This window comes from Aspergillus fumigatus, chromosome 1 (genome assembly GCF_000002655.1).
Source record: "Aspergillus fumigatus Af293 chromosome 1, whole genome shotgun sequence".
Classification (NCBI taxonomy): Eukaryota; Fungi; Ascomycota; class Eurotiomycetes; order Eurotiales; family Aspergillaceae; genus Aspergillus; species Aspergillus fumigatus.
Genome location: NC_007194.1, coordinates 2,668,158 through 2,695,577, shown reverse-complemented (window position 1 = coordinate 2,695,577; position 27,420 = coordinate 2,668,158). Strand labels below are relative to the sequence as shown.

At 50.4% G+C, this 27,420-nt stretch overlaps 4 protein-coding genes and 1 non-coding gene across 5 annotated transcripts; 2 read left to right on the top strand and 3 right to left on the bottom strand.

Annotated features, from left to right (window-relative positions):
* Positions 1-402: 402 nt before the first annotated feature.
* On the top strand, positions 403-19,879 carry nrps1 (uncharacterized protein; the record flags this gene model as incomplete). Its single annotated transcript, XM_077803897.1, has 8 exons — positions 403-1,197; positions 1,258-1,674; positions 1,788-2,090; positions 2,143-14,416; positions 14,479-14,858; positions 14,913-15,570; positions 15,621-17,242; positions 17,297-19,879. The coding sequence occupies exons 1-8, from the start codon at positions 691-693 to the stop codon at positions 19,877-19,879; spliced, it is 18,744 nt and encodes a 6,247-aa protein (XP_077660067.1). The 5' UTR covers positions 403-690.
* A 303-nt stretch (positions 19,880-20,182) lies between these two features.
* AFUA_1G10375 lies at positions 20,183-20,206 on the bottom strand. Its single transcript, XR_013344472.1, has one exon. It is a non-coding gene; the product is annotated as an uncharacterized ncRNA (non-coding RNA).
* A 159-nt stretch (positions 20,207-20,365) lies between these two features.
* AFUA_1G10370 (MFS transporter) lies at positions 20,366-22,285 on the bottom strand (the record flags this gene model as incomplete). Its single annotated transcript, XM_747310.2, has 5 exons — positions 20,366-21,232; positions 21,290-21,621; positions 21,681-21,772; positions 21,830-21,851; positions 21,919-22,285. 5 exons carry the CDS (start codon positions 22,283-22,285, stop codon positions 20,366-20,368), a joined length of 1,680 nt encoding a protein of 559 aa, XP_752403.2.
* Positions 22,286-23,348: 1,063 nt separating this feature from the next.
* Positions 23,349-26,663, bottom strand: iml2 (TTC39/IML2 family protein; the record flags this gene model as incomplete). Its single annotated transcript, XM_747309.3, has 6 exons — positions 25,796-26,663; positions 25,714-25,731; positions 25,541-25,617; positions 25,407-25,473; positions 24,242-25,329; positions 23,349-24,185 (listed from the first exon to the last, which is right to left on the bottom strand). The coding sequence occupies exons 1-6, from the start codon at positions 25,884-25,886 to the stop codon at positions 23,349-23,351; spliced, it is 2,178 nt and encodes a 725-aa protein (XP_752402.2). The 5' UTR covers positions 25,887-26,663.
* Positions 26,664-26,891: 228 nt separating this feature from the next.
* On the top strand, positions 26,892-27,361 carry AFUA_1G10355 (proteasome regulatory particle lid subunit SEM1; the record flags this gene model as incomplete). The annotated part of the gene is made up of 3 exons (XM_001481670.1): positions 26,892-27,003; positions 27,089-27,194; positions 27,328-27,361. 3 exons carry the CDS (start codon positions 26,892-26,894, stop codon positions 27,359-27,361), a joined length of 252 nt encoding a protein of 83 aa, XP_001481720.1.
* Positions 27,362-27,420: the final 59 nt, after the last annotated feature.

Below are 27,420 nucleotides of genomic sequence, written 5' to 3'. Positions count from 1 at the left end.
GAATATGCAAACAGGGCCTTCCTGGTCGATCTTCTCGCTTGCAGCTCATTGTGAGTGGCAGATGGTACCCATGTTCCTTGTAACCCCTGCAGTTCTATTCTGCCATTTTCTTTCATCCGATATACAATACGCCACCTTGTGGAGTTGCCAGCTTTCCAAGGCTACGCGGCTTTCGTGTCCGTGACTGCATTAGTTCCACACATGGGCCCTTTCCAGGATGTCTCGCAATCAATTGATCTTGTTTCTCCGACCCTCCTGTTCCTTTGGCCACGGGTCAGAAGCAAGGAAAAGACATGATGCGAGAACACGGAGGCAACAGAGGGGATCACGGTTGGTCAGAGCCCCCTAACGCCCCAAGGGGCGGTTCTGTGACTCTCAGCTTTCAAAGTTCATTGCCATGAGGCAAATGGATCTTCGTATTCTATAATTATAGTTTCGTCAGAGTATGAGTTCTGGGCAAGAGCTGCCGAGAGACTGCGTCGTTAGCTCCACGAGCCAAATTCGGCCTGGGCCTGAAGGGAGATGCCGATGACATGAGTATTTCGAAGCCATGAATCTTAGCTTCCACTTTAAAGAAAGACCAAAGGACGTGCGGCTCTCTCTTTCGTCAAGTAAAATTCTCTGTTCCTTTAGGACGTTGGACACCCTTTTCCTCGAGGAGCCTTCCTTGAGCCGATATTGTACAGAACCATGGCGCAGTCAACCGTCTCATGCTATTTACCTAACTTTGGTGCTACCTGTGATGGCCCGAAACGTCCTCTTTCCTTGAAACTGCGAACAGATGCTCTCCAAAGCTCTGGATTGCTGTCTGCATGGCGCGAAGGGCAATTGACCCAGTTGTTGCAGGCCTCGTGGGCCCTAATTCTACATCGCTACACAGGTTCTGAGGATATTTGCTTTGGCTACCATCAGATTGGTAACGTGTCTCAGGATCTACTACAGTCTTTAGAAGCCGTGGATCCTGCCCTTTGCAAAGTATCAGTCAAAGAAGGCATCTCCCTGAAAATGTTTTTCGACCAATTCAAGACACATAACTCTCCCGACAGTCCTCTCGAGATAGACAGAAGCTCACGCAAAGCCTCTGAAAATGCTCGGCTTTACAACACTATCTTAATGATACAAATCTGTCATGATTCCAACGGAACTTCACCCGCCATCCCACTACCATCCAGCCTGCCAATAGCGCTTCCTCAGGAGGTGAGTACTGAGAGACTGGTCCTTTATCTTCCCGTGCAACCTTCTGAAACATATTTGCAGAGTCGGGTTCGACTTCATGTCAAAGTTCTACAGGACGAGGTAAACATTTTCTTCGAATGGTGGAACAATGACATGCCCACTGCGCAAATGAAAAGCATTGCTGGTGCTTTTGGGCACATCCTAACAGATCTCCTTGCAGCAAACGATACAGCAGTGGACGATCTTGACATCTTTCCAGAAAATGATTGGTCTCGGGTATGCAGCTTCAATTCAGTGCTTCCAAAAAAGCACGAACGCTGCATCCATGAAATGATCTATGACCGGACTCTTCTCCAGCCAGAGAATGAGGCGGTCTGCTCCTGGGATGGTAGCCTTACCTACAAAGAATTGGATTTGCTTTCGTCCAAGGTTGCATATGATCTTCAACAAAGAGGAGTTGGCCCAGAGGTCTGCGTGGCCCTTTGTTTCGAGAAGTCGGTAAGTGCTGCAGGCCAAATGATAGAGCTTCCCGCGTACCGTCATTTCATTATCTGATTTGACATACTCGGTCGAGCTCTGCCCTCAATCTGCAGTGCTGATAGAAAACATAGAAATGGTATACCGTGGCGATGCTTGCTGTCCTGAAAGCTGGCGGTGCTTTCGTACCCATGGACCCAAGTCATCCTACAGCACGGTTACAATCTCTCGTGGAAGGCGTGCAGGCGCATATTATGCTTTGCTCTCGAAGTCAAACAGGCAAGCTCCAAACAGTGGCCGAAACGCTGATACCATTAGATGAGGAAACTGTCGATGGCCTTCCAGATCTTCCCACAAGTACTTTCTCCTCGACGACAGTAAAGAGCTCAAACGCCGCATATGTTATTTTTACCTCCGGCTCTACTGGACAACCAAAGGTGCGTCTCCACCAATTCCAATCCGGTCACCTTGGTGCTAACCCCAGAACAGGGCACATTGCTGGAGCATAGAGCATATGTTTCAGGTGCGCTGGCTCATGGACCAGTCTTTGGCCTCAATTCATCAACTCGTGTTTTGCAATTCGCATCGCATGCATTTGACGCAAGTTTAGTCGATATCCTCAGCTCGTTAATATTCGGCTCTTGCATCTGCATCCCTAGCGAGGAAGCACGCCTGAATGATATTGCTGGCGTGATCAACGAGATGAAAGTGAATCACGCATCACTTACACCATCATTTGTTGGATTCCTCGATCCTGCAGCTGTTCCAGGGTTAGAAAGCCTTGTTCTAGCTGGTGAAGCAATGTCTCCGCAACATTTGGCGACATGGTCTCATATCAAGCTTGTGAACGGATACGGCCCAACAGAGAGTTCTGTTGCGGCTGCCCTCAATCCTAATATGTCTTCTTCATCAGATTGCAGGGATATTGGGTTGCCAGTCGGAGTGCGCTTCTGGGTCGTGAACCCTGCCAACCATGACCAGCTTGTGCCCGTTGGTTGCCCCGGTGAGCTGGTACTGGAAGGACCGACGCTTGCGCGATGTTACATCAATAACCCACAGAAGACGAGCGATTCATTTATTTTCAACCCTTGTTGGACGAAGCGAGATCCTAACGGTGGCTCAGACCGAAGGTTTTACAAGACCGGTGATTTGGTAAGGTACAACTCCGAATCCGGATCATTAACGTATATAGGACGGAAAGACGCACAAGTCAAGTTCCATGGCCAGAGAGTTGAGCTTGGAGAGATTGAGAGTCAGCTGAGCGCAGACACAGACATCAAGCACTGCACAGTGTTGCTTCCCAAGTCTGGGTTCGCACAAGGAAAACTTGTGACTGTCGTGTCACTGTCCGCTGGCCCTGGACAGGCACTGGAGGCCGATGCAGTGCCCCTTAAGCTTATCGAGCATCGCGAGAAGCTTCGATATGTCAAGAGTATTCAGGAACGATTATCAATTAGGCTGCCGACATACATGGTGCCCGGAGTATGGCTATGTGTCGAGGCTTTGCCGATGCTCGTGTCTGGTAAACTGGACCGGAAATCTATTGCAACCTGGGTTGCGAGCATGTCAGAAGACCCAGAAGTACATGCAACTGAGGCCGCCAACGCTCGTGCCGCTAACTCGACGGAGGATCAACTGGTGTCGATTTGGAGTCGTGTGCTCAATGTACCCAAGGATCGCATCAGCGTCGACGAAAGCTTTTTGAGTCTAGGAGGAGATTCCATTGCAGCGATAACCTGTGTTGGCCATTGCAAGAAGCAAGGCATTGGTCTCACTGTGCAGGAGATACTTCGCAGCAAATCCATCAGAGAACTAGCCACTCGTGTCAAGGGAGTGACTCAACCGGTAGCTTATCACGAAATGATTGAGGAACCTTTTGGGCTTTCACCAATACAGAAACTGCATTTCATGGTCCGTAAGGAAGGACAGGGCTATTTCAATCAAAGTGTAGTCACTCGCATCGACCGTCAGATCAACGACCAAGATATGCGCCGCGCGGTCGAGGCAGTGGTCATGCGCCACTCCATGCTCCGGAGCCGGCTAGTCGATCCCAGTACTGGCAATTCTCTACAGCTGCGCATTACTGAGGACGTCGCTGGCTCGTACCGCTGGCGAACACATTATATGACCGCGCAGAACGAGATTGAGAATGCTATTGCGGAGAGCCAGTTGTGCATCAATGCCTTCGTGGGCCCTGTTTTTGCAGTTGACTTCTGCTATGTTGACGAGGACTCGCACAACCTCCTGTCCCTGGTGGCTCATCATCTGGTCGTTGACATAGTCTCGTGGCGTATCATTCTGGAGGACTTGGAAGATTTCCTGCTAAACCCTCAAGGCTTTGTTTTACAGAATAGCTCCCTTCCATTTCAGACATGGTGCCGCCTGCAAGACGAGCAATGTGAGTCTGTGGCTTTCGAGAATGATGTGCAATTAGAGGATCTTCCTGCTCCAGACCTTGCCTACTGGGGAATGGAGCATCGTCAGATGACGTATGGCGACGTGATCTGTGAGACATTCGAGCTTGATCCCGGCAGCACTCAGTCGATTTTGCTTGAATGTCATCAGAGTCTACGAACAGAGCCTGTTGACCTGTTCCTCGCTGCTCTTGTCCACTCATTTGGACAGACTTTCCCAGAGCGTACCCTGCCCGTGATCTACAATGAAGGTCATGGCAGAGAAGTGTGGGATTCTAGTTTAGACATATCCCGGACTGTGGGCTGGTTTACGACCCTTTACCCAATCTTCGTACAGGAAATCGTCTCCGAGGATCCGGCCCGAACTGTTGCCCGTGTCAAAGATCTGCGTCGGCAGGTGTCTGATAATGGCCGACAGAAGTTCGCAAGTCGCATGTTCACAGGCAAAGGACAGCAGACATGCCGACACCACTACCCCCTGGAAATGACTTTCAACTACGTGGGGCAGCATCGCGATCTGCAGAAGCAGGACGGTCTTTTCCAGCTTATGGGACACATGGCTGGTGAGGCTGGCCAGGGTGGAGGTGCAGCAGATTTTGGCGAAGAGACTCCACGATTCGCACTTCTGGAAATTTCAGCATTGGTAGTGCAAGGCCAACTCCGTTTTACGTTCTCTTTCAACCGATTCATGCGGCATCAAAGTGGCATTCACGCCTGGATATCACGTTGCCATCAGCTGCTTGCTTCTCTCGGCCAGAAGCTACAGTCTCTGGCTCCTCAGCCCACACTGAGTGATTTCCCAATGCTCTCTCTCACCTACGAGGAACTCGACAAGATGGTATCAGCGAAGCTACCAATCGCCGGTATTACCTCCCTTGATCTTGTCGAGGACGTGTATCCTTGCTCGCGCATGCAACAGGGTATTTTGCTCAGCCAGTCCCGAAACACCTCGGTCTATGCTGTGCATGATACTTTCGAAGTGAAAGGCGTCGGAATCAAACCTAGTGTGGATCGGCTGATCATCGCTTGGCAGAAGGTTGTTTCGCGTCATGCAATGCTAAGAACAGTTTTCTTGGAGAACCTGACAAGCCAGGACCTTTTTTGCCAAGTCGTTCTCAAGGAATACAACCCAGCTCCCGCACTGCTGAGCTGCTCCGAAGAACGTGATGTTTTGCCAACCTTTGATAATCAACAGCCCGTGAACTATCGTGACCCCCGTCCCGCTCATCGTTTTAGTATCTGCGAGACAGCAAATGGCAAACTGTTTTGCCGACTTGAAATAAGCCATGCCGCCATGGATGGGACTTCAATCTCTCTGATCGTTCGAGATCTGCAATCGGCGTACAGTGGTCAGCTTCAGGAAGACCGCAAACCCATGTTCAAGGATTACATGCGGTACTTGCAGAGCTGCTCTCATAGTGCTGGCCTGAATTACTGGCTCCCCTATTTATCCGATGTCAAGCCGTGCCATTTCCCGGTGCTCAATGATGGAAGACCTTCAAACAAGCGGCTGCAAGTAATTCGTCTCGACTTCTCGTCTTTGAAAGAACTTCAGGCACTATGTGAGAGCTGTGGCTTGACGCTTTCTACGGCGTTTAGTACGGCTTGGGGACTTACGCTCCGCTCGTTTTGCGGTTCCAACGAAGTCTGCTTCAGCTACATGGCTTCTTTGCGGGATGTCTCGGTTGATGAAATTGGTTCGGTTGTCGGACCGGTCATTAATCTTCTGGCTTGTCGAATGAAGGTCACAGAGGATGTCTGTCTTGAAGACGTCCTGCATCAAGTGCAAAACGATTACATGGAAAGTCTGCCTTACAGACACACTTCCCTCATCGATATACAGCATGCCCTGAAACTCTCAGACACCATTTTGCTCAACTCAGGCATCTCCTACCGGAAACTTCCCCCGAAGACCCTCAGCAACAGGGATGAGATGCGACTTGTGGAGGTGGGAAAAATCCATGATCCCGCGGAATTCCCGGTGTATGTCAACATCGAGGCCACGGATGATGTTGCATACATCGACCTCAACTACTGGACGACCTCTCTGTCTGAAGGCCAGGCACAGAATGTTGCCAGCACCTTTTTACAGTCCCTCGAGAATATCATTCACCATCACGACGAGAAAATTTGCCGCTTGGATCAATTGAGCGCACAGAACAAACAACAAATCGCTGTCTGGAACAACACTCTTCCCAAGGCTGTTGAGAAGTGTATCCATGAGATTCTCGAGGACAAGGTCAAGCAGTGCCCGGAAGCTGTCGCTATTGCAGCTTGGGATGGAAACCTCACTTATGCCAAGCTCAATGAGTTGTCCTCGCTTCTTGCGTTCTATCTGACAAAACTGGGCGTGGGACCTGGTCTCCTTGTGCCAATTGACTTGGACAAATCCTCGTGGCAAATTGTTGCTATCTTAGCGGTTCTGAGAGCCGGTGGTATTTGCCTTCCAGTCGACGCAGCTCAACCATATGAGTTCATTGAAAAGCTGTTGATTGACAAAGACATTCAGGTCGCTCTTGCGTCCCCAAACAAAGCGCAGCTTCTGGAACGCACAATTCCTTATGTCGTCCCCGTGGGAAGGTCACTTTTTGACTACCTCCCTCGTTTTGATGATATGCCGCACGTCTCACATAAGGCAATGGACCATGCTTACGTTGTGTTCACTGGCGGTAGTGTCAAGGAACCAAAAGGTGTTATGCTCCAGCATCTTACAGTTTTGACACGGGCTGAGAATTTCGCATCGGCTCTGGAACTGAATAAAGCGACCAAGGTGTACCAGTCCGCGACGTATACATCTGACATGTTCCTCAATGTGCTTTTTGGTACAATGATGCGAGGTGGTTGTGTTTGTATTCCAGCCAACGATGGATTCAACAACCTCCCACGATCGATCAATGCCTCCCGAGCAAACACAGTTGTTATGACTCCGTCACTCGCATCTCTGTTGCAGCCATCTGAGGTCCCTGAGGTGCAGCTACTGGCACTATATGGTGAGATCCTGACAAACCAGGTCAGAACTATTTGGTCAGAAAAAGTTCGCACGCATTCTTTGTATGGAGCAGCCGAGTGCTCTTCAAGTTGCATTCATGCTTCTGACTGCCAAACCTTGGGTGAGACAAGGAACCTTGGACTTGCGGCTGGGTGCATAACTTGGCTTGTTAATCTTTCGGACCACGACCTTCTGGTTCCGATTGGTAGTGTCGGTGAAGTTGTCATTGAGGGTCCCGTCATCGCTTCTGGTTACTTGTTGCATAACGGGCATGTCAAGGGAGGCTTCATTGAAAATCCTGTTTGGAGAATGAACTTTGAGCGTGACGAACCCAGCAATGACCTCGAGAAACGTGACGAAAGCTCAACTCTGACCCGACGGATGTTCAAGACCGGGGACTTGGCCCGCTACAATTCGGATGGCATATTGGTCTACATGGGAAGAAAGGAAAGACAGACCCAGAGATTGCAAGCGGATATATGGGACGTCCAACAGTGCATCGACACGTTTTCGTTACCTGGCCATCCTTGCGTTGTGGAGCCGATTCGCTGCTTAGATGACGATGAATCCGTGGAGCACCTGGCTGTCTTTGTCCAATTCGCCTCAACTCACTTGGAGAAGGCTGATGGCCAGAGATCTGTAATCGGACAACCCTCCTCGCAATTTTTTGATTCTGTCACCAAAATGCACACCTATCTCCTGAGTGTCCTGCCTGTGACTCAAGTCCCGAGGTTGTACATTCCTGTTCCAAGCATGCCCTTAACATCGACTGGTCTGCTTGACCGTTGGTTCCTGAGAAATGAGGCTCAGAACCTCCCTGCGCAGACGCGCATCGAATTTGACCTGAAAAGCTTTCATGATTTTTGGCGGGTTGAATTAGCCCATCCGAAGCCTTCTCCTTCCCAGCTACTCCCTTCATCGACGAGTGCTACCCATAGGAGCTCTGGTACCAGCACGTACGAATGGAACGGCCACATTGAATGGCGTGATATCAGCAAATTGGAAAGTGCAAGTCTCGAGGCCGCGCTTCTTGCCGCATGGGCACTCACTATATCCGGCTACACTCGATCGGACGATGTCATCTTTGGAGAATTGCTTCTTGAGCAGGATTCGTCAGGGCTGGATTCTACTTCCGATAAAGCGGCGCCAGTGGTCGTTCCTAGAAGATTACAAATCGCTGAAGATATGAGCATTGCGGAACTTATGAGAAAGACCCAAGAGCGCCTAGTAGCGGCTTCTCCCTTCCAAAGAGCTGGACTTCAACGCATTAGAAACGTCAGCGCGGATACTTCGCGTGCGTGCAGCTTTAATAACCTTTTCTGCTTTACAAGATTTGACTGCAAGGTGCAGACTCTTGCTCTCGCATATCCTCTCGGGATCTTTTGTATAGTCGCGAACTCGGAGCTCCAGTTGAGCGCTTGCTACGACGAACAGATTTTGTCTGCTCCCCAGGTTGAGCGGATTTTAGTACAATTCGCACGCTACGTTGAATACTTGAAGGCGGATCTCCGCTCTCAAGAGACGATCGGTGACATGGCTCTCCGCAAGAATCAGACTTCTTACTTGTCTAGCCCTGAGACTGTCTACTGGAGGAAGTACCTTGCTGATGTCGAGTCCTGTGTATTCCCTTCTTTGAACCCAGACGGTGAAAGAAGTGGATTCAGCTCGGCAAAACTGGCGATTGAAAATCTGGCTGATTTACGCCGCCTTTGCCAGAAGATTGAAGTAACCGAGGACATTGTGCTACAGCTCGTTTGGGGATTGGTCCTGCGATGCTATACCGGTTCAGAAGAAGTCTGCTATGGTTACTACCAGGCATCACCACAACCCGAGGGGTCGAAGTACCTGAAAGTACTCCCAAGCAGGTTTCTTCTTAAGGACGACTCAGACCTTGAGTCAATTGCACAGCAGAGAAAGAGTGAGCTGGATGAAGCCATGGAGCACCCCATCTCCCAGATAGAACTGCAGCTTGAACTTGGCTTTGACTGGTATTCGCTCTTGAACACTGTCTTTAAATTCGACAGATTTGCGGAGCTCCCCAATGACAATAACAGTACATTAGACCTGCTCAACGACACCGAGAAAGGGATCTGGACTATTGTTGTCAACCCTAGATTTTCATTTGTATCGGCAGATATCCTCTTCGAATACCGGACAGACGCCTTGTCAGAAGCCAACATCACGAGTGTTGTTGATTGCTTCCAGCACATTCTCGAAGAGATTATCAACAATGATCCTGTCGGCCATAAGATAGGGGACATCAATTTCTTCGGCGAACGTGCTTGTCAACAAGTACGAGAGTGGAACGCTGCGCTACCAGAGAGACCTGATAGATGCGCACATGAGATAATTGAACAACAGGTTCTGAGCCACCCTACCTCGCCTGCAATCTGCTCATGGGACGGAGAATTTACTTACGAACAACTCGACCGTCTATCAACCAAATTGGCAAAGCATCTTGTTTGCCTGGGTGTCAAGCCCGAAATCTTCGTTGGATTGTGCTTTGAGAAGTCCGCTTGGGCAGTCATCGCACAAGTTGCGGTCCTGAAAGCCGGAGGGGCATTTGCATCTCTGGATCCCAGTCACCCGGACGCAAGACTTAGGGGCTTGGTCGACGATATTGGCGCTCATATCTTTCTTTGCTCTGCCAAATATCTCGACAAGGCTCGCCAGATATCCCGCGCCGCCTATATCGTGAGTGAAGAAACACTCGCTGAACTGCCAGACGTATCGTCTACTGCGTCGATGACTCGGCCCAGCATCCACAACGCAGCCTACGCTATTTTTACCTCCGGAACAACAGGCAAGCCAAAAGTGACTGTTCTTGAGCACATTGCTCTCAGCGTGTCTTCACCAGCTTTCGCTCGTAGCATGGGAATGGACACGACTACTCGTGCTCTGCAGTTCTCCAGTTATACTTTTGATGTGAGCATAAAGGAGATTATCATTGTCCTCATGACGGGAGGTTGTGTTTGCGTTCCCAGTGATGAAGAGCGCATGAACGACCTGTCCGGTGCCATCAGGAGACTGAACGCCAACTTCATCAGTTGTCCTCCGTCAGTTTCAAACACGATCCAACCCGAGAGTGTCCCATCAGTTAAAACTGTTGTGATGGGAGGCGAAAAGATGACTGCGAGCCATATCGACCGTTGGGGCGATAGGTTTGTCATCAACGCGTACGGGCCCTCGGAGTCGACAGTTATGGCAACGATGAGCGTCAAAGTGGATGAAGCAGGAGTACGCGTCAACAACGATTGCAACTCCATCGGTGCTGCGATTTGCGGCCGCACTTGGGTGGTTGACCCTAACAACTATCAGCGTCTTCTGCCTATCGGGGCTGTGGGTGAGCTGGTACTTGAGGGCTGCAACGTTGCCCGTGGTTACCTCAACAATGACCAGAAGACAAAAGAGTCATTTATCAGCGACCCTGCATGGACGAAGGCCCCAGGTTTGAAGGAACTATTCAAGAGGAAGGAGCGCATGTACCGGACTGGTGATCTTGTCCGCTATAACCCCGACGGCACAATTTGCTTCATCTCGCGCAAGGACACCCAGATCAAGTTCAACGGCCAGCGAATTGAACTGGAAGAAATCGAACAACAATGCATCAGTTTTCTTTCTGGAGGCACTCAGGTGGCCGTCGAGGTTGTGGAGCCCGAATCGAAGGCAGTTGCAAGATCCATCGCAGCTTTCTTTACCGTTGACAATCAATCTGGTCAAGACAGACCTGATTTGGAATCTCAATTGCTCGTTCCTATGTCGGAAGCAACACGCGAAAAGGTCCAGAAGCTTAGGGAGGCCTTGATTAAGGCTCTGCCACCAATTATGATACCAAGGCTCTTCTTCCCAGTCTCCCACCTGCCTTTCTCAAACTCCGGAAAGCTCGATCGCAAGAAGCTCCGGGCAACCGTTGAGACTCTACCCAAAGATCAGCTCAAATCTTACGCTACACTGACGGCTGGCTCCAGACAAGCGTCTGATGAGGGAGTTGAGGGGACACTCAGAAGCCTCTGGGAAGAAGCTCTGGGTCTTGCGTCAGGTTCGGTCAGTGCTGAAGACAGCTTTTTCAGCTTAGGTGGTGATTCTTTCTCCGCCATGAAGCTCGTTGGAGCCGCCAATTCCCAGGGAATCTCTCTCACATTTGCCGACGTTTACGAGGATCCAGTCTTTATGAACATGGCCAAGCGCTGTGGCATGTTACAGGGAAGGTCCGGCCGACAGACAGTGACTCCGTTTAGCCTGCTGCCCGCCTCAGTCGACCGTGAACAGCTCTTGGAGGAAGTAGCGGAACAATGTGGCGTGCCTCGAGCATCCATTGTCGATCTCTACCCATGCAGCCCTGTCCAGGAGGGTCTCCTCACTTTGTCAGTCAAGCAGAACGGTGCTTATATTGCTCAGCCAATCTTCCGGCTCTCAGAGGGAATAGATCTCGACATGTTCAAAGCTGCTTGGCAACAGGTTGTGGATGAGCTGGATATCTTGCGGACTCGTATTGTGCATACTGAGTCTCTGAACTTTTTGCAGGCTGTTATTGACAAAGAAGAGATCTCTTGGGCTTCAGCAACCACCCTGGATGAATTGACAGCCGAGAGCCCCGAGCTGCCGCGACACAATGGCGGGCGGCTGACTGGTTATGCGATTGCCGCGTCGCAGACTGGCCGGTACTTCTGTTGGACAATTCATCACGCGCTGTACGACGGATGGAGTATCCCGCTCGTTCTACGAAGAGTGGAGGAGGTTTACACGAATTCCACAGCTAGCGCTCGAACAGTTCCCTACAGCTTATTTATAAACTATCTGCTGGAACGGAGCATGGCAGACTCTGACGAGTATTGGAAGTCTCAACTGGCCAACCTATCCTGTTCTCCATTCCCACAAAGCAGGAATCCCCTGCCTGACTCTGTTCGAGTAGGAAATAGGCATCACAGCAGCATGAAGATCTCTCGAGCCGCCAGCGGAGTGGATCTTACTATCCCCGAGCTTATTCGTGCTGCGTGGGCGATCGTCGTCTCTGCCCATACTGGATCCAGTGATGTATGCTTCGGCGAGACGCTCATGGGAAGAAATATCGACCTCGCTGGTGTTACAGATATTGCTGGACCCGTTCTTACCACTGTCCCTACCCGCATTCAAGTTGACAATGAGCTGCCAATTACCCAGTATCTGGAGAATATGCACCATCTGACGACCACAATGCTTCCTCATCAGCATTCAGGACTGCAGCAAATTCGAAAACTCAACAGTGACACAGCATCGGCTTGTGAATTTCAAAATCTGCTTGTCATCCAGACCGGAGAGGGCCAGTTGAACAAGGCCTTGTGGGTGGCTGAACCCATCCAAACCAGTGGAGACTTCTTCACTCATCCACTTGTCGTCGAATGCAAGGTCGATACTTCTGAGGTGTCGATTACGATGCACCATGACGAAATCGTACTGAACAGCTGGCAGACTGAGAAGCTCATAGGTCAATTCAGCTTCGTGCTCGAGCAGCTGCTCTCCATTAACAAGGGGGAGACAAGGAAGTTGAGCGAGCTCGAGATTTTCAGTCCACTTGATAGCAAGGAAGTCGCACTATGGAACAAGAGGCACCCTGAGGCCGTTGAGAAATGTGCTCATGATATCATTTCCGAGAGATGCTCTACCCACCCCGACGCTCCAGCTGTCTGCGCTTGGGATGGCGAGGTCTCGTACAAAGAGATGTACACACTTGCCTCGTCTTTTGCGTCCTATCTAGCTTGTCGTGGCGTTGGCCCAGAGACTCTGGTGCCAATTTGCCTGGATAAGTCTCTGTGGGCAATCATCACAATTCTGGGAATCTTGATTGCTGGTGGTGCCTATGTACCACTCGATCCTGCTCATCCAACATCTAGACATGAAGAAATCCTCACTGAAGTGGATGCTCGTATTCTGATATGCTCCCCTCAATACCAGAGCCGTTACTCTAGCATTGTCAAAACGATAATTCCCGTCAGCAAGGAGACGATCAGAGCTTATTTTGCCCTCAATTACCAGGCGAAAGGACTCAGGCGTGTCACGCCGTTCAATATGGCCTATGCAATCTTTACCTCAGGAAGTACTGGTCGCGCCAAGGGCATTATCATCGACCACCGCGCACTTGCAAGCAGTGCCATGGCATTCGGGCCGATTGTGCACTTGAATGAGACTTCCCGTGCATTCCAATTTGCGTCCCTTACCTTTGATGCAGCTGTCATGGAAATTCTAGCTACTCTGATGCATGGAGGATGCATTTGTATCCCAAGTGAGGATGAGCGCCTGAATGATGTCGCCGGCGCCATTCGACGTATGAATGTCACATGGACTTTTCTGACTCCGTCGATAGCTAGCATTATCGAGCCATCAACCGTTCCCTCACTGGAAGTGCTTGCCTGTGGAGGAGAAAAATTGTCACGCGAAGTCGTGACAAAATGGGCGCATCGCGTTAAACTCATCAATGGATATGGACCCACAGAGACAACCATCTTCGCTGTCTTGAATAACGTGTCCCCGACTACCGATCCTGCTTGCATTGGTTACGGAATACCATGCACTTTGACCTGGGTTGTCGATCCCGAAAACCACGATCGACTTACCCCATTGGGAGCCATCGGAGAACTTGCCTTGGAAGGTCCAGCTCTGGCAAGGGAGTATTTGAAGAACCCCAAGAAGACTGCCGAGGCATTCGTGGATGAGCCAGCGTGGATGAAGCATTTCCAGTCGACCCTGCCGTCTCCGCGAAGAATATACAAGACTGGAGACCTTGTCCGGTATAACCCTGACGGATCGGTGGAATACATCAGCCGCAAAGACTACCAAGTCAAGCTTCATGGCCAGCGCATGGAGCTCGGTGAAATTGAGCATCGGTTACATGAGGACGACCGCGTCCGTCATGCCATTGTCATCCTTCCCAAGGAGGGTCTTCTTAAGGGGCGTCTGGTCACGATTCTCTCCCTGAACTCTCTGAAATCAGGTTCGAGCATCATCTCCGATAATGCATGTGAGCTTATCAGTCGTGAGGATCTGGCGAGAGTCGCGTATTCTGAGCTCATCACGATTCAGAAGAATCTCGAAGCCCAGCTGCCGATTTACATGGTTCCTCAGACCTGGGCTGTTATCAAGAAGTTACCAATGCTCGTTTCTGGAAAGCTGGATAGAAAGAAGATTACTCACTGGATTGAGAATATCGACGAGCCAACATATGACAGGATCATGCAAGACTACGACAACATTAAGAGAGGTCATGTTGAGGACAGCGTCAATGAAGATAAGAGCACTGCCGCCAAGATCTTGCAAGACATCTACGCCCAAGTACTTAACCTCCCTTCAAACAAGGTAGACCCCAAGCGGTCGTTTGTGAGCCTAGGTAAGTGGATCATTGTCCGTCTCATGAAGAAGAGAGGAAAAGAGGCTGACTGGTAAACACAGGCGGTGATAGTATTACTGGAATGGCTGTCATTTCCCGAGCTCGCAAACAAGGGCTCAACCTGACACTTCACAAGATCCTTCAAAGCAAGTCTATCGTTGAGCTGATTCAAGCAGCGGAAGTTGAGACCTCGAGCATTCAAGTCGAGGAGAAGGCCAACAAATACTTTTCCCTTTCTCCTATCCAAAATTTGTACTTCAAATCAGCACGCACCTTCAAGGAAACAGGTCGCTTCAATCAGGGTATGACTGTGCGCGTTACTCGAAAGGTTGAGCCAAACGTTGTCAAGGATGCACTCAAGGCAGTTGCCAGCCAGCATTCCATGCTTAGGGCAAGATTCAGCAGATCTGCAAACGGAAAATGGCAGCAACGGATTACCAATGTACGTGCAAACCAACTCACTGACGTGGTCTTAAGGAGCTGACCGATCACACAGGATATCGAGTCATCTGTTCGTGTTGGTATTCACTCAGTCATGAGCTCCCATGAGATGCTGGGCAAGATTGCCAATACTCAGTCGTCTCTGGATATCGAGAATGGGCCGATCATTGCGGCCGATCTGTTCACTGTTAACGGCGAACAAGTCCTTTTCCTGGTCGCCAATCACCTGTGTGTCGATATGGTTTCATGGCGCATTATCCTTCAAGACATACAGGAGGTCATCGAAGCTGGCTCGCTGTCTTCTGAGAAACCCTTTTCGTTCCAGAGCTGGTGCGAACTGCAACTCGAAAACAGCAGATCAGAAGCAGACAAGGCCAAGCTTCCGTTTGCCATTGAGCCTCCGAACCTTAGCTACTGGGGCATGGAGAGCGTGCCCAATCATTACGGACAAATCAGGATGGAATCCTTCGTTGTGGGCGAAGACACTACTTCGTTTATTCTGGGTGACTGCCACGAGATGCTGCGCACAGAAACAATCGATATCCTGCTTGCTGCGGTTGCGCAGTCATTCCGTCGGGTCTTTACAGATCGCAGAATGCCAACCATTTATAACGAGGGTCACGGTCGTGAATCGTGGGATTCGAACCTTGATCTCTCACGGACTGTTGGGTGGTTCACCACGTTGTGTCCACTACAGGTGGACGAATGCTCAGGTAAATATCTTCTCGAAAATTCTAGAGCGACACGCTAATATTAGGGTCAGATTTCGTCGACACGACAAAACGTGTGAAGGACCTAAGGCGGAAGATCAAAGACAACGGCCGATCTTACTTCGCTCGCAGCCTTCTCCAGGCCAACAATACCGAGCCATCGGACTTCCCAGTTCCGTTGGAAATCGTTTTCAACTATCTTGGTCGTTTGCAGCAACTGGAGCGCGACGACTCGCTTTTCAAGCACTATGGGGAGGCGTTCGACGAGGAGAAGTTCAGATTAGCCGGAGATATGGGATCAGATACCCCCCGGTTTGCCCTCCTGGAGATTTCCGCACTTGTCGTCAACGACAAGCTGCAGGTTTCATTCACGTACAACCGGCAAATGCAGCGTGAAAGCCAGATCTTCCAATGGATTTCAGAGTGTAGAAGAGTACTTGAGATTGATGTGCTTCGCTTCAAGGACACCGTGCCGGAACCCACCCTCAGCGATTTCCCCTTGCTCCCTATAACGTATGATGGGCTCAAGAAGCTCACGAGCACAACGCTGCCAAGGGCAGGGGTCAAGACCTTCAGCCAAGTAGAGGATATCTATCCTTGCTCATCAGTGCAAGAGGGTATTCTCCTGAGCCAGCTCCGGGATCCCAGTGCGTACATGTTCCATGTGATCTTCGAAGTGCGCTCTCCTGGAGGAAGCGGCAAGGTCGATCCAAACATGCTTCGAAGCGCATGGTCAGCAGTTATCAATCGACACCCAATCCTGAGAACCCTGTTCATCGATAGTAACTACGCAAACGGTACCTTCGATCAGCTGGTGCTCAGGAAAGTCGATGAAGGAGCCATCATTCTCCATTGCAATGATTCCGACGCACTTGTCAAGCTCGATACAATCAAACTCAGTGAAATCAACGCTGGACGATGCCCAAAGCTACTACATCAATTGACAGTCTGCAGCACTGATTCGGGACGAGTGCTTATCAAATTGGAGATGAATCATGCTATCATAGATGGCGGATCAGTTGACCTGCTTTTGAGGGACCTAGCAATGGCGTACAAGCATCAGCTGCCAGAAGGATCCGGTCCGCACTTCAGTGACTACATCAAATTCGTCCGCGGGAAATCTCAAAGCCAAGCTTTATCTCACTGGAGACAATACTTGTCCGATGCACATCCCTGCCATCTCACGTTCTCCGAAGGAACAGGTGGTAGTCGTCAATTAGGATCAGTGATGGTGCCGTTCAGCCGGTATTCTGAGCTGCAACAATTCTGCGAGAAGAACTCCGTGACACTCGCAAATCTTACTCTTGCTGCATGGGCGATCGTCTTGCAAAGCTTTACGGGCTCGAATGATGTTTGCTTTGGTTACCCTTCTGCTGGTCGTGACGCCCCAGTTCCCGGGATCCAAGACGCAGTCGGAATATTCCTCAACATGCTCTGCTGCCGAGTCAGGTTCTCACCAGGGAAGACTCTGTTGGAGGTTTCAAAGACAGTGCAAGATGACTATATCAAGAACCTTCCATACCAGGATTGTTCCCTCGCAAGTATTCAGCATGAACTTGGGCAAAAGGAGCTGTTTAACACGACAATCTCGATTCAAAACCACCACGCTGTCTCAGAAGAATCTGGAAATGACTTGCTCTCTTTTGATGTACAGACGGCGCATGACCCGACAGAGGTAAGGTTTACCCAAACTATTTTTATATTTGATAGAAGCTGATTTCTGCAATAGTATCCTGTCACCGTGAACGTCGAGACTGCCAAGGGCCACGAAGGGATCCTTCTGCGATACTGGACCGATGCTGTGCCAGAAGACAAAGCAAACAATCTTGCAAATGCCATTGCCCATATTTTCAGCTGCTTTATTGACAAGCCGTCTCAGCTGGTCTCAGAGCTGGACCTCCGTGGGGGACAATTGATGAAGGGCGGTCAGTTCATTGACAGCAAGTCCCTTCAGGAACTTATCGATCGCCGTGTCACTGAAATAATCAGTCAAATGCTCAAGGAAGGAACTCTGGCCATACCGGCAGCTGACAATGGAAAGGGCCAGTTCAAGGGCACGACCCGGGCCCAACCTGCTAAAGTTACAATAAAGGCGAGAGGTATGCATCGTGAAAGAGATCTGTCCGACTCGACGGCAACCCTCACCGAGGATCACTCAAAATTGATGGAACCAGAAAAGAGATTATGGAAAATTTGGTGCTCAGCATTGGGCCTGGCATCTGACACTATCCAACGCCAGGCGAGCTTCTTCAAATTGGGTGGTGATAGTATAACTGCCATGAAGATGGTCAGCGCTGCGCGCGAAGACGGGCTGACACTGACCATGGCCGATGTTTTCAACAATCCTGTCTTTGAGGACATGCTGGCGGCCATCAGTGCTTCCAACAGTTCGTCTGCTTTGGAACCTGACTCTCCGGCCGACAGCAACAATGAGAAACCTGCTGAACCTCCTAGGTTGGTTGAGTTAGAGCGGAACCCACCCCCACCGGAGATTTCACTCTTGAAAACCGTTCCTTTGAACGACAGTGCTCTGCAAGATGGAATTTGCCCGAAGATTGGCGTGTTTAAAGGAGGAATTGCCGATGTTTTGCCTGTTACGGACTTCCAAGCCATGTCGATAACGGCTACATTGTTCAAGTCCCGCTGGATGTTGAACTACTTCTTTTTCGACGGACGAGGATCTCTGGATCTGAGAAGGTTGAGAGAGAGCCTCTTGCGCGTTGTCGATGCTTTCGACATTCTTCGAACAGTCTTTGTCTGTTTCAATGGCCAATTTTTCCAAGTGGTGCTCAGAAAGATACGGCCAAACATCTTTGTTCATGAAACTGAGAAGAACTTGGATGAGTATACTGAGTACCTACAACAGCAAGATCGCGAGCAGGAGGCGCGGCAAGGCGAACAGTATGTGAAGTTCTACATCGTGAAGAAGAAGGGCAGCAACCACCACCGGATCTTGATTAGAATGTCGCACGCTCAATTCGACGGACTATGCCTGCCTACCATCATGTCAGCCATTAAATTGGGATACGAGGGCAGTACTCTGCCCCCTGCTCCTTCCTTTGCGAACTACATGCGCATGCTCTCGGGAGCAATCACTCCAGACCACTATCAGCATTGGACAAACCTGTTGAAGGGATCGAAAATGACGCAGGTAATTCGAAGGACCGAGGAGAATACCTATCGTTATATTGGTGCTTTTAGAGAGCAAAGAAAGACACTGGAGATCCAGCCCTCGGTCCTGGAAAATGTCACCATTGCTACCGTCATGCAAGCAGCATGGGCGGTTACGCTGGCCAAGCTGTCCGCTCAGTCAGATGTTGTCTTCGGTCTCACGATCAGCGGCAGAAATACTTCAATCCCAGGCATTGAAAACACTGTCGGTCCATGCCTGAATGTGATTCCGATTCGAGTCACATTTAAAGAGGGCTGGACTGGAGTTGATCTGTTCCGCTACCTACAAGATCAGCAGATAGCCAATATGCCCTTCGAGGCCTTGGGTTTCAGGGAGATCATCAGACGCTGTACTGACTGGCCCAGTTCGACATACTTTACCACCTCGGTGTTCCACCAGAATGTCGAGTACGAGGGCCAGATGCAGTTAGACAACACTACATACAGAATGGGAGGCGCGGGTGTCGTCGACAACTTCACTGACATGACATTGTTCTCCAAGTCATCCAGCGACGGCAAACTGGGCGTCTCTCTGGGCTATTCAGACAAAGGCCCCATCGGCCCCAAATTTGCTGCCAAGGTCCTAAGCATGGTCTGCGACACCGTGCAAAGCCTGTTGGCCAACTCGCGTGTTGGGCTTCCCTCCCCATCTATGCTGCGCTCATTACCTTGTCAATCCGTCCACGACGTCCCCGGAATGACCGATGAGATGTTTTTGTCCACACATCTGAAGGACCGGAGTATCTCGGATATCCTCGTCCACTCGGACGTCGTGACGCAAGCCTGGCAGCAAGTCCTCCCTCGCAATAATGCTGACGAGCCTCAATCGTCATTCCAGCTCGACTCGTCCTTCTTTGAACTGGGAGGTGATGTTTTCGACATGGCTCAGGTCGTCTGGCTTCTCGAGCAGGAAGGACTGCAGGTTCACATCGAGGACCTCCTTGAACACCCGACCTTCCTTGGGCAGATGGCAGTCTTGACACTGCACAACTCACGGACGAGCGATTCCATGGAAGAAATTGTGCCCGTCGAGGAGATCCCCCTACCTGCAGCGAGAACAGGCACTTCGAGTTCTCTAGGCAAAGCCTTGACTCTGGCGAAGAAGGTCACAAGGTGGAGCGCACTGTCGGCTCGAGGGTGATCCGTCAAGGACATTCCCCAATTGATTCACATACAATTCTAGTCACTCGTTCTTATTATTTTCCTTTATTATTTTGGCGTGCATATCCTGTGGTCGTACACATTTTCTTTATCTTGGATATTTTACTCTCATGCTCGAGATGGTTTCGGTCATTCTGTGTATATTGGCGGTTTGGCTGCTGGACTAAATTTTTTTTTATTTTCTTGTTTTGCAAATATGCATTGTTTAATGAATCTAGTATGTAATTATATCTATTGAGGATTTACTTCAGAAATTTCATGCACATTCAATATGTACAGGGGACAAAGTGACGCAGGTTGCATCCAACTTAAGTGGTATCTCGTAATATCATGTGCCAATTCGGCAGCCGACAGAAGTAATCAAGTCGATAAGGGTATAAGAAAGTCGATGTGACCCGAGAATATGCAGGGAATCCGAAAAGATTCAACAATCGTAGAAAAGAAATGCAAGGACGGAAATGCAGAACTACCGGCCACGGACAGGACCGTAAACAGAAGCTTGAGACCACTTCCCGCGGGCCCTGATCCGTCGTCCGTAGATGTAGAACAAATACGGGATGGGAATCAGCGCGACAGCTACGAACCCCAGGGTGCTGGCTGCCCAGTTAACGCCCATCTTGCGGAACATGATGCCCGCGAAGAGCGGGAAGCAGCCGGCGAACAGGCTGCGGAGGAAAGTATTTGCCGCGACGGCGCTGGCGGCGTACTGCTGGAAGGTATCGATGAGGTAGTTCAGGGCGGCCTGGAAGATGGTGAAGAAGCCGAAGCCCATGGAGACGGCGCCGGCGTTGGGGCCGATCCAGTGGATGTTCTTTGCGCCGGTCCAGCCGAAGATGAACAGGCCGGCGGCGAAGAAGACGGATCCGACCATCATGGGCGGGAGGCGGGCCTCAGGAACGGGGAAATTGTTGTTGGCTTTGAAGCGCTCGATGTAGAATCTCTGGTTGAAGAGGTTGAGGGCTGCGCCGAAGAGGATGCCGATGAGGTAGGCGAGGAAGGGGAGGGCGCCGACGACTGGGCTCCAGCCGCGGACTTCCTGAAATTCGACGGGAAAGGAGGCGAGACTCAGGTAAAGGATTCCGTAGACGAAGGATGCGTAGAGCGCGACGAGAAAGCAGATCGGGGTGGCTAGCAGTTGGAAGGGACGGACGAGGTATTTGTTGCCTAGTTCCTTGAGGGTCACGTCCCATTCTTCGTGCCGTGCGTGTAGAGCCCAGTTGCCGGTCTCGTATCGAAGCCGGCGCGCTTTGTAGACGAGGAGGACGGGTGCGTAGCTTTCATCGAGGAAGATCACGTCCATGACGAGGAAGAACATCATCATGATGCCGGTGATCTTTGATTGTACGCCTGTATTAGCTGTTGCTTACCAAGCCGTATGAGCCTCACTCACGTATTGTGTCCATCTCCAGCCAAGGTAGCTCTGGACGATAGCACCGCCGACGATTGGCCCAAGTACAGGACCACCGACGACGGCCATGGCATAGCCAACAATAGCTGCACCCCGCTGCTCCGCGGACCAGATATCGCCCAAGACGCCGCCGGTGTTGGTGACGGGAGCCGAGCCGAAGAATCCCGTGAAGAAGCGAGTGATCATGACCGTCTGCAGATCTTTAGCTGTGGCAGTGCCGAACGAAAAGATGGCGGCGATGAAGTAGGGTATGAGAACAGCTGATTTACGCCCGTATACTTCGGAGAGAGGTGCAAATACAAGCGGACCAAGTCCTGGAAAGGCCAATAAGCAAACCTTGCCGTCCTCATAGATAGCGGTGACAATCACATACCAAAACCAAATAGTAGTAAGGTTGTCCCAAGTGTGCCAACTTCCTCTCCAACGCCGAAATGCTTGGAAACTTGAATGGTGCCCGTGGAATAACTGTCTTCATGTCAATAACCCAATGCAGAGAACAGTCGTGGCCAGTGTTTTCCGTACATTGAACTTGCCCAAGTCGCACCTATTATATGCAAGGATCAGTCAGCCTTCCCTGGTGGTTTGCATTTCTGAGAGCGGCCTGCGCATACCCATTGTTGTTAACCCGTATAGCACGGTAGTGACAGCCTTCTTCCTAAATCCCCAGTTCAATGGCCTGTATGGGTCATCAGGCCCATCAAAATCCACAATGACATCTTCCGACGTTTTGCTATGCGACAAAGGGTGCGTGAAACGCGCAGTTTGTCCAGGTTCTCGACTTCGGATTCTGGATATCACTGACTGTGCGCGCTGCTCGAGTACTGACAGTCCCGAGGCCGCAGTGGTCTGCTTTTCCAGCGCTGAGTTGTTGGGTTCACGGTGGCCCTGGTCGAAACCATTTTGTTCACTCTGAGAGTCGATATCACTGCCTGTCGTAGACGTGGAAGATGTGCGGGAGAAATGGTCGTTATCGGTCATGACTTCATAGAAGCAACATGCGATCGCAACAGCAAGATGGCCAATTTAAGAAACGAAAGAAGCACGCTATACGAACATAGACAAGCGAACGTCCTATTCCTAGAATTTGGCCAAATCAAATTCCTCCTGCGTGAGTGGAAAAGGGTATTTCCCTAGCAAAATTCGGCGCAAAAAAAAAGGTTTGATTCTTAAATGTGATAACAGAGTTACGACGTCACCAGAATTTGTAGGGATCCTATCTCGGCTCTCCCACAGCAAGCCAAAAAAAAGATGATCGAGCGACCAACTGGATCAATGGCACCAGGCATGGGGATTGGAGCTTGTTATAAACAAGACTAATGAGAAAGTCCCATAGAATTGCCATCGTGACGAGCCGTTTTAACCGAACGCTGTCTGTCAAAAGGTTAGACTGGTCGGACGTCCGATAAGTACCTGACTCACGCACGTCCTTTGGTTGACTGACGAAGTGGGGAATTTGACATCTCATAGCTTTTATCTTCGGGCAGAGTCCTCTGTTGTTCGGATGGAAGACGACATTAGCATGCGACCCATCAGCCGTAACACTGCAACATGTCCGCGACTCTATCACCCTATCTCAAAATGGGATGATCATTCATACACAAGCATCAATGACAAGCGGCATATCCGTCGGAATTTTTTCCGAGCCCACGTTGAGTAGATGCTTGAGGAATGGATCGCCACCCATCGGCGTCCCATAAAGTGGGACTCGGCAATGGAAACTATCCTGAAAGCGACGCTAGGAAGTATGTATGGATTGTCTGTTCGTCTCAATGAGGAATCCAAGTCCGCAAACAGACGGAGATGCGATGCTCCAATATTATCGTCTGAGCATTGGTCGAGACAAGCACCATTTCTTAACTTTTTTGGGGCAATCACAAATGAAGATCACAACCGATGGCCGAAAATGCAAGCGATCTACGCAATATCACGTGACTACGCGGTCGGATATATTTGTCTATCGTATCTATTCTGCCATGACAAGCTTGATAACCCTGATTCATACCATCGTACAAGCCATACACGTTGATTATGCACATAATCCCTAGAGCGTCGGATGCGTGCTCTCCCACTTTTGCACTGCTTCCATGGCGGCTGTCACCTTGAGACCTATGCGCGCATCAAGCTCGTAGCTCTCCCACTTTGCCGCCTTTTCGAGATACTCTTTGCACTTCCGTACTTTCTCCCGCTCGTACTGTAGCGCATCATTCACGCTGGCAGGCCTAGCGGATTCTTTGTTCGAGTCTTGTTTCGCTCCGCCATGGGTGGCGATGTATGTTGGGCGTTCCATCCAGAGATTCGCTGCCATTTCGAAGTGGGCCACTGGACAAATCCAATCGTCTTTTAGGTGGCCCTTGAACAATGTTCGGTCCTGGCCAAGGATATCCTCGAGCATTTCCTTTGCCTGGGTGTGTTTGCGTAGCGAGCGGTGAACAGCAGCTCGAAGCAACTTCAAGATCGCTTTCTCCTCGGGACCTTCTCGGGACCAGGTCGTATTCGCGCTGGATTCACTCCAGGCCAGTTTCTGCAACGACTCTTGCAGCTGCTCATCCGTCATACGGCTATGGCCGTTCCAAAAGAAAATCATTTCCTCAATCGGGTCAACGCCCACCGCATCGACCAGAGACACCTTCCACTCCTTGGCGCGTGCCTCCCATTTAGCAAACTTGCGAGCCACAAATACATCGAAAGGCAGTTGTCGTGCCATGAAACGCTTCTTTCCCGCTACTGTGGGGGCCATTCGGAAATATTTCTCAGCCAATTCGGCATGCTTTGCGGCTTTAGCAGAGTCTGTTTCCTTCGCGTCCCGGTATAACGAGAGATGACAGGACCCAGCAATATAATAATACAATGAGCGGGACCAAGAATTTAGGTCAACGCACTGAATCAATGGGTTAGTGGGCTCGTCTGCGACTCCTCCATGTGAGCAGCTCTTACCTCAAGGAAGGAATCTGCACACAGTTCATATTTGTGCAGATACATGGCGTTCAAGCTTCGCTCGAAAACCCTCAATGCCTCAACCTGTTTCAGGGGGCTGCGTTCCTCCCCACACAGCAACTCCAGAGCCCTGTCAAGATTTTTGTTGGCTCCACTCATCCTCGACTCCTCGAGCAGCCAAAGCTGACTCTTGGGAAACCGCTCTCTCATCTTCGCAAGCAGCAATTCCAGCCGCTTCTGCGGATAACCCTGCACATCCCCGTCTTTGCCCGGGATAGAATCAGGCATGATGTCGCAATAACGGACGAACCCGTTGTAGTAGCCGAGAATGGCAAAAGCTGCAATACCACCGATTAAGTTGTGGAACTTACTGGCCTGCCACAACATTTTCAATCCTCTTTCTTTATCGCCGTGGAACCCAATAATACTGAGCAGCTTGCTAAAAGAGGGTGGCACCATTGAGATCAGCAAAAGCAGGACTCCAAAACAGAAATTCGAACCAGAGTGCACAAAGACATCAATCTGATTCTGGAAGATGTCGGAGTCAGGGTCATGGTCGAGGATATCGGTGTTGATCGGGGTCGGAGTTTGACCGGGGTCTTCCGCAACGGCGGGTTCGCCCGAGAGATTCAAATCGGCCAACCTTTCCTGGACATCGGTATCGTTGCTAGGTGCCGCAAGTGTGTCCGCGGCCGCTTCTTTGCCTTTGGCCGAGGAGATCGACGAGCTCGAGGAATGAAGGTTGCTAGAGCTGTGACGCAGGGAAGACGGAACGGACCCAGACGTTGTGGATTCTACCAGCGTCGCCGCGCGCGATTCCTCCATGTATTTCTGTTCCATCTTCAGAATGGCATCGAGGGTGATGTAGGCTTTCCGGAGTCGATAGAATGCCTTTATACTCTCTGTGAGGCTTTCATTCAGCACCCCGACTATGGCGCTCATGAGTTGCGCTATTGCCTGGCACAACGCAAACTCGGTTCCTGGCAAATACATCGGCGAGTGGTAAGTGTTCGGCGCATACGAGTTGTGCTGTGCTCTGTGCTGGTCGACGGACGCACTCGTCTCGGCTTCGTTCAGTCGCTCCGATGCTACAAGAGCGTCAGTTATCGACAGGCCTGACTGCAGTTGACTGCAATCAAGAACAGGAGATAAACTCTAAGCCCACCTTGGCGCATGATGTCTTGTTCAAATCCCAAAGTCGCCCGAATGAATGCCACCACTCCTCTCCCAAGCTGCACGCAAGTACGAGATTTGGTCAGCGCAAAGATGATGTCATATCTCGCAAGGAGTCAAACATACATTATGAAAGGCCGACGTCCCTTCTGCCAGACCAGCTTCAGCGCCATCGACGTCGTCATTGAGAATCAGAGTGGCAGCTGCATCATTGAGCAAAAGGATCAGTCTTGTTCATAAGTCGCATAGTCCGAGCGCACGACTTGAGTGCGCGGGTGGATAGGGCAACTCAGACATACCCCTCATAGCATCCTCAACTAATCGACAGCAAATGAAACAATCAGTCAACGCGGCGTAACGTAGACCAAAAAGAACACTCACGATCCCGCAACTCGACTAAAGAGTCGAGAGACTGTGTCGAGGCATTGGCAGCCGGCTTCTTGCCATAGAGCCATGATCCAACTCGGAACATATTGCGAAAAGTCCTTGGTAGGAACTGGCGCAATGGAGAAATGAGATAAATAATAATATTAAGTATATCGATGGCAAAGATACCGAATCGAAAATCTCGTATCGCACCGAGTAACGGACGTGTCGGGACCCGAAAGAAGGAAGTAACGAAATGGGAGCAATGTCAAGTCTCCCATCAGATACCGACTGAGGACATGGCTCTAGAGAGAAGCTGAATGTCACGTACGAATGCTCCAGAGAGGAAGAAGGATAAGCAAGGAGAAAAGTAAGAAATGAAGAAAGGTCTAGAGTTGTGCTGATGTTAAATAATAATAATGTTTAATAATAAGATCATATTCCGTAGACGGCTTTATCGGTTTAGTCCATGGCCCGGGGCGGAGCATTCTGCCCGAGATGGCTTTCCATGATCCATATAGCTGGGAGGGCGTCCCTCCGACCAGTGACTTTTCGAGTATCCGTCTGATATTCCATCATCGGCCATCAACGAATCATTCGCTATCTCCTAGGACATATGTGAGATCTCTTGTCTAACATCGACAACGCACCATTCTAGCCAGCAAGCTGACCGGTGGTTTTGAGGCTCTCTTTCATGTTCCGTCGACCCCGTGAGCCTCAGCCTCATGGACTAAGCGTCAAACCTTCCTGTACGGTCACGATGATCCTTGATGGTTCATGAGATACGGAGTTAAGACACAGTAATCGTTTAGCCTGGAAGTAGCCTTGTTAAAATTAAGTTGTGTCTGTGTTCTGTAGGCTACAACGTAGAGGCCTTGGTGATGGACGCTACCTTGTTAGCTCGGGTCTCCTCGCTGGTCTCGGAGTTTTGGCCTGAGGCCAACGTAGATCACCGCCGCCTTTGACCAACGCTTGCCCAGATATCCCATCTAGCTAACCAGACTACCTATCTCTCTGCCTAATATTTATAGGATTCTTTTCACGTCAGGGAAACACATCGACCCAATCTCTCTCGCCTAACCGGTTTCATTCATCCTCACACAACGCCGCCATGTCGAACACAACACAGACAAAGGATAAGCCCGAAACCTCCGAACAGTCCACACAGCAGAAGCCCACCGTACTAGAGGAAGACGACGAATTTGAGGATTTCCCAGTCGAAGGTGAGCACCTATCCAACCCCGCTCACGGCGAGGCGGGGCACTCGCCCAATATAATCACGAGCTACTTCTGACGGTTGAGCATTAGACTGGCCTCAAGAGGAAACCGAACAAGCAAACGGAAATAACGTTCATCTGTGGGAGGAGAGCTGGGACGATGATGATGCGGCGGAGGATTTCTCAAAGCAGTTGAAGTACGTCTGCTCAAAGCGCTGTCAAAGCTCCCTTTCCCTCGTTGCTGGCGGTGGATTCTACGATGCCACGTCCCATCATGCTCCACCTGTTACATTTAAGCTGTCGTTACTGACAATGCGGTTCGCACTATAGAGAGGAACTCAAGAAGGTCGAAGCATCCCATTAGTATCCATTAGCGCGTTACGGATTTGCGAGAGTGGTACTGGTTGAACCGACATGATCCTA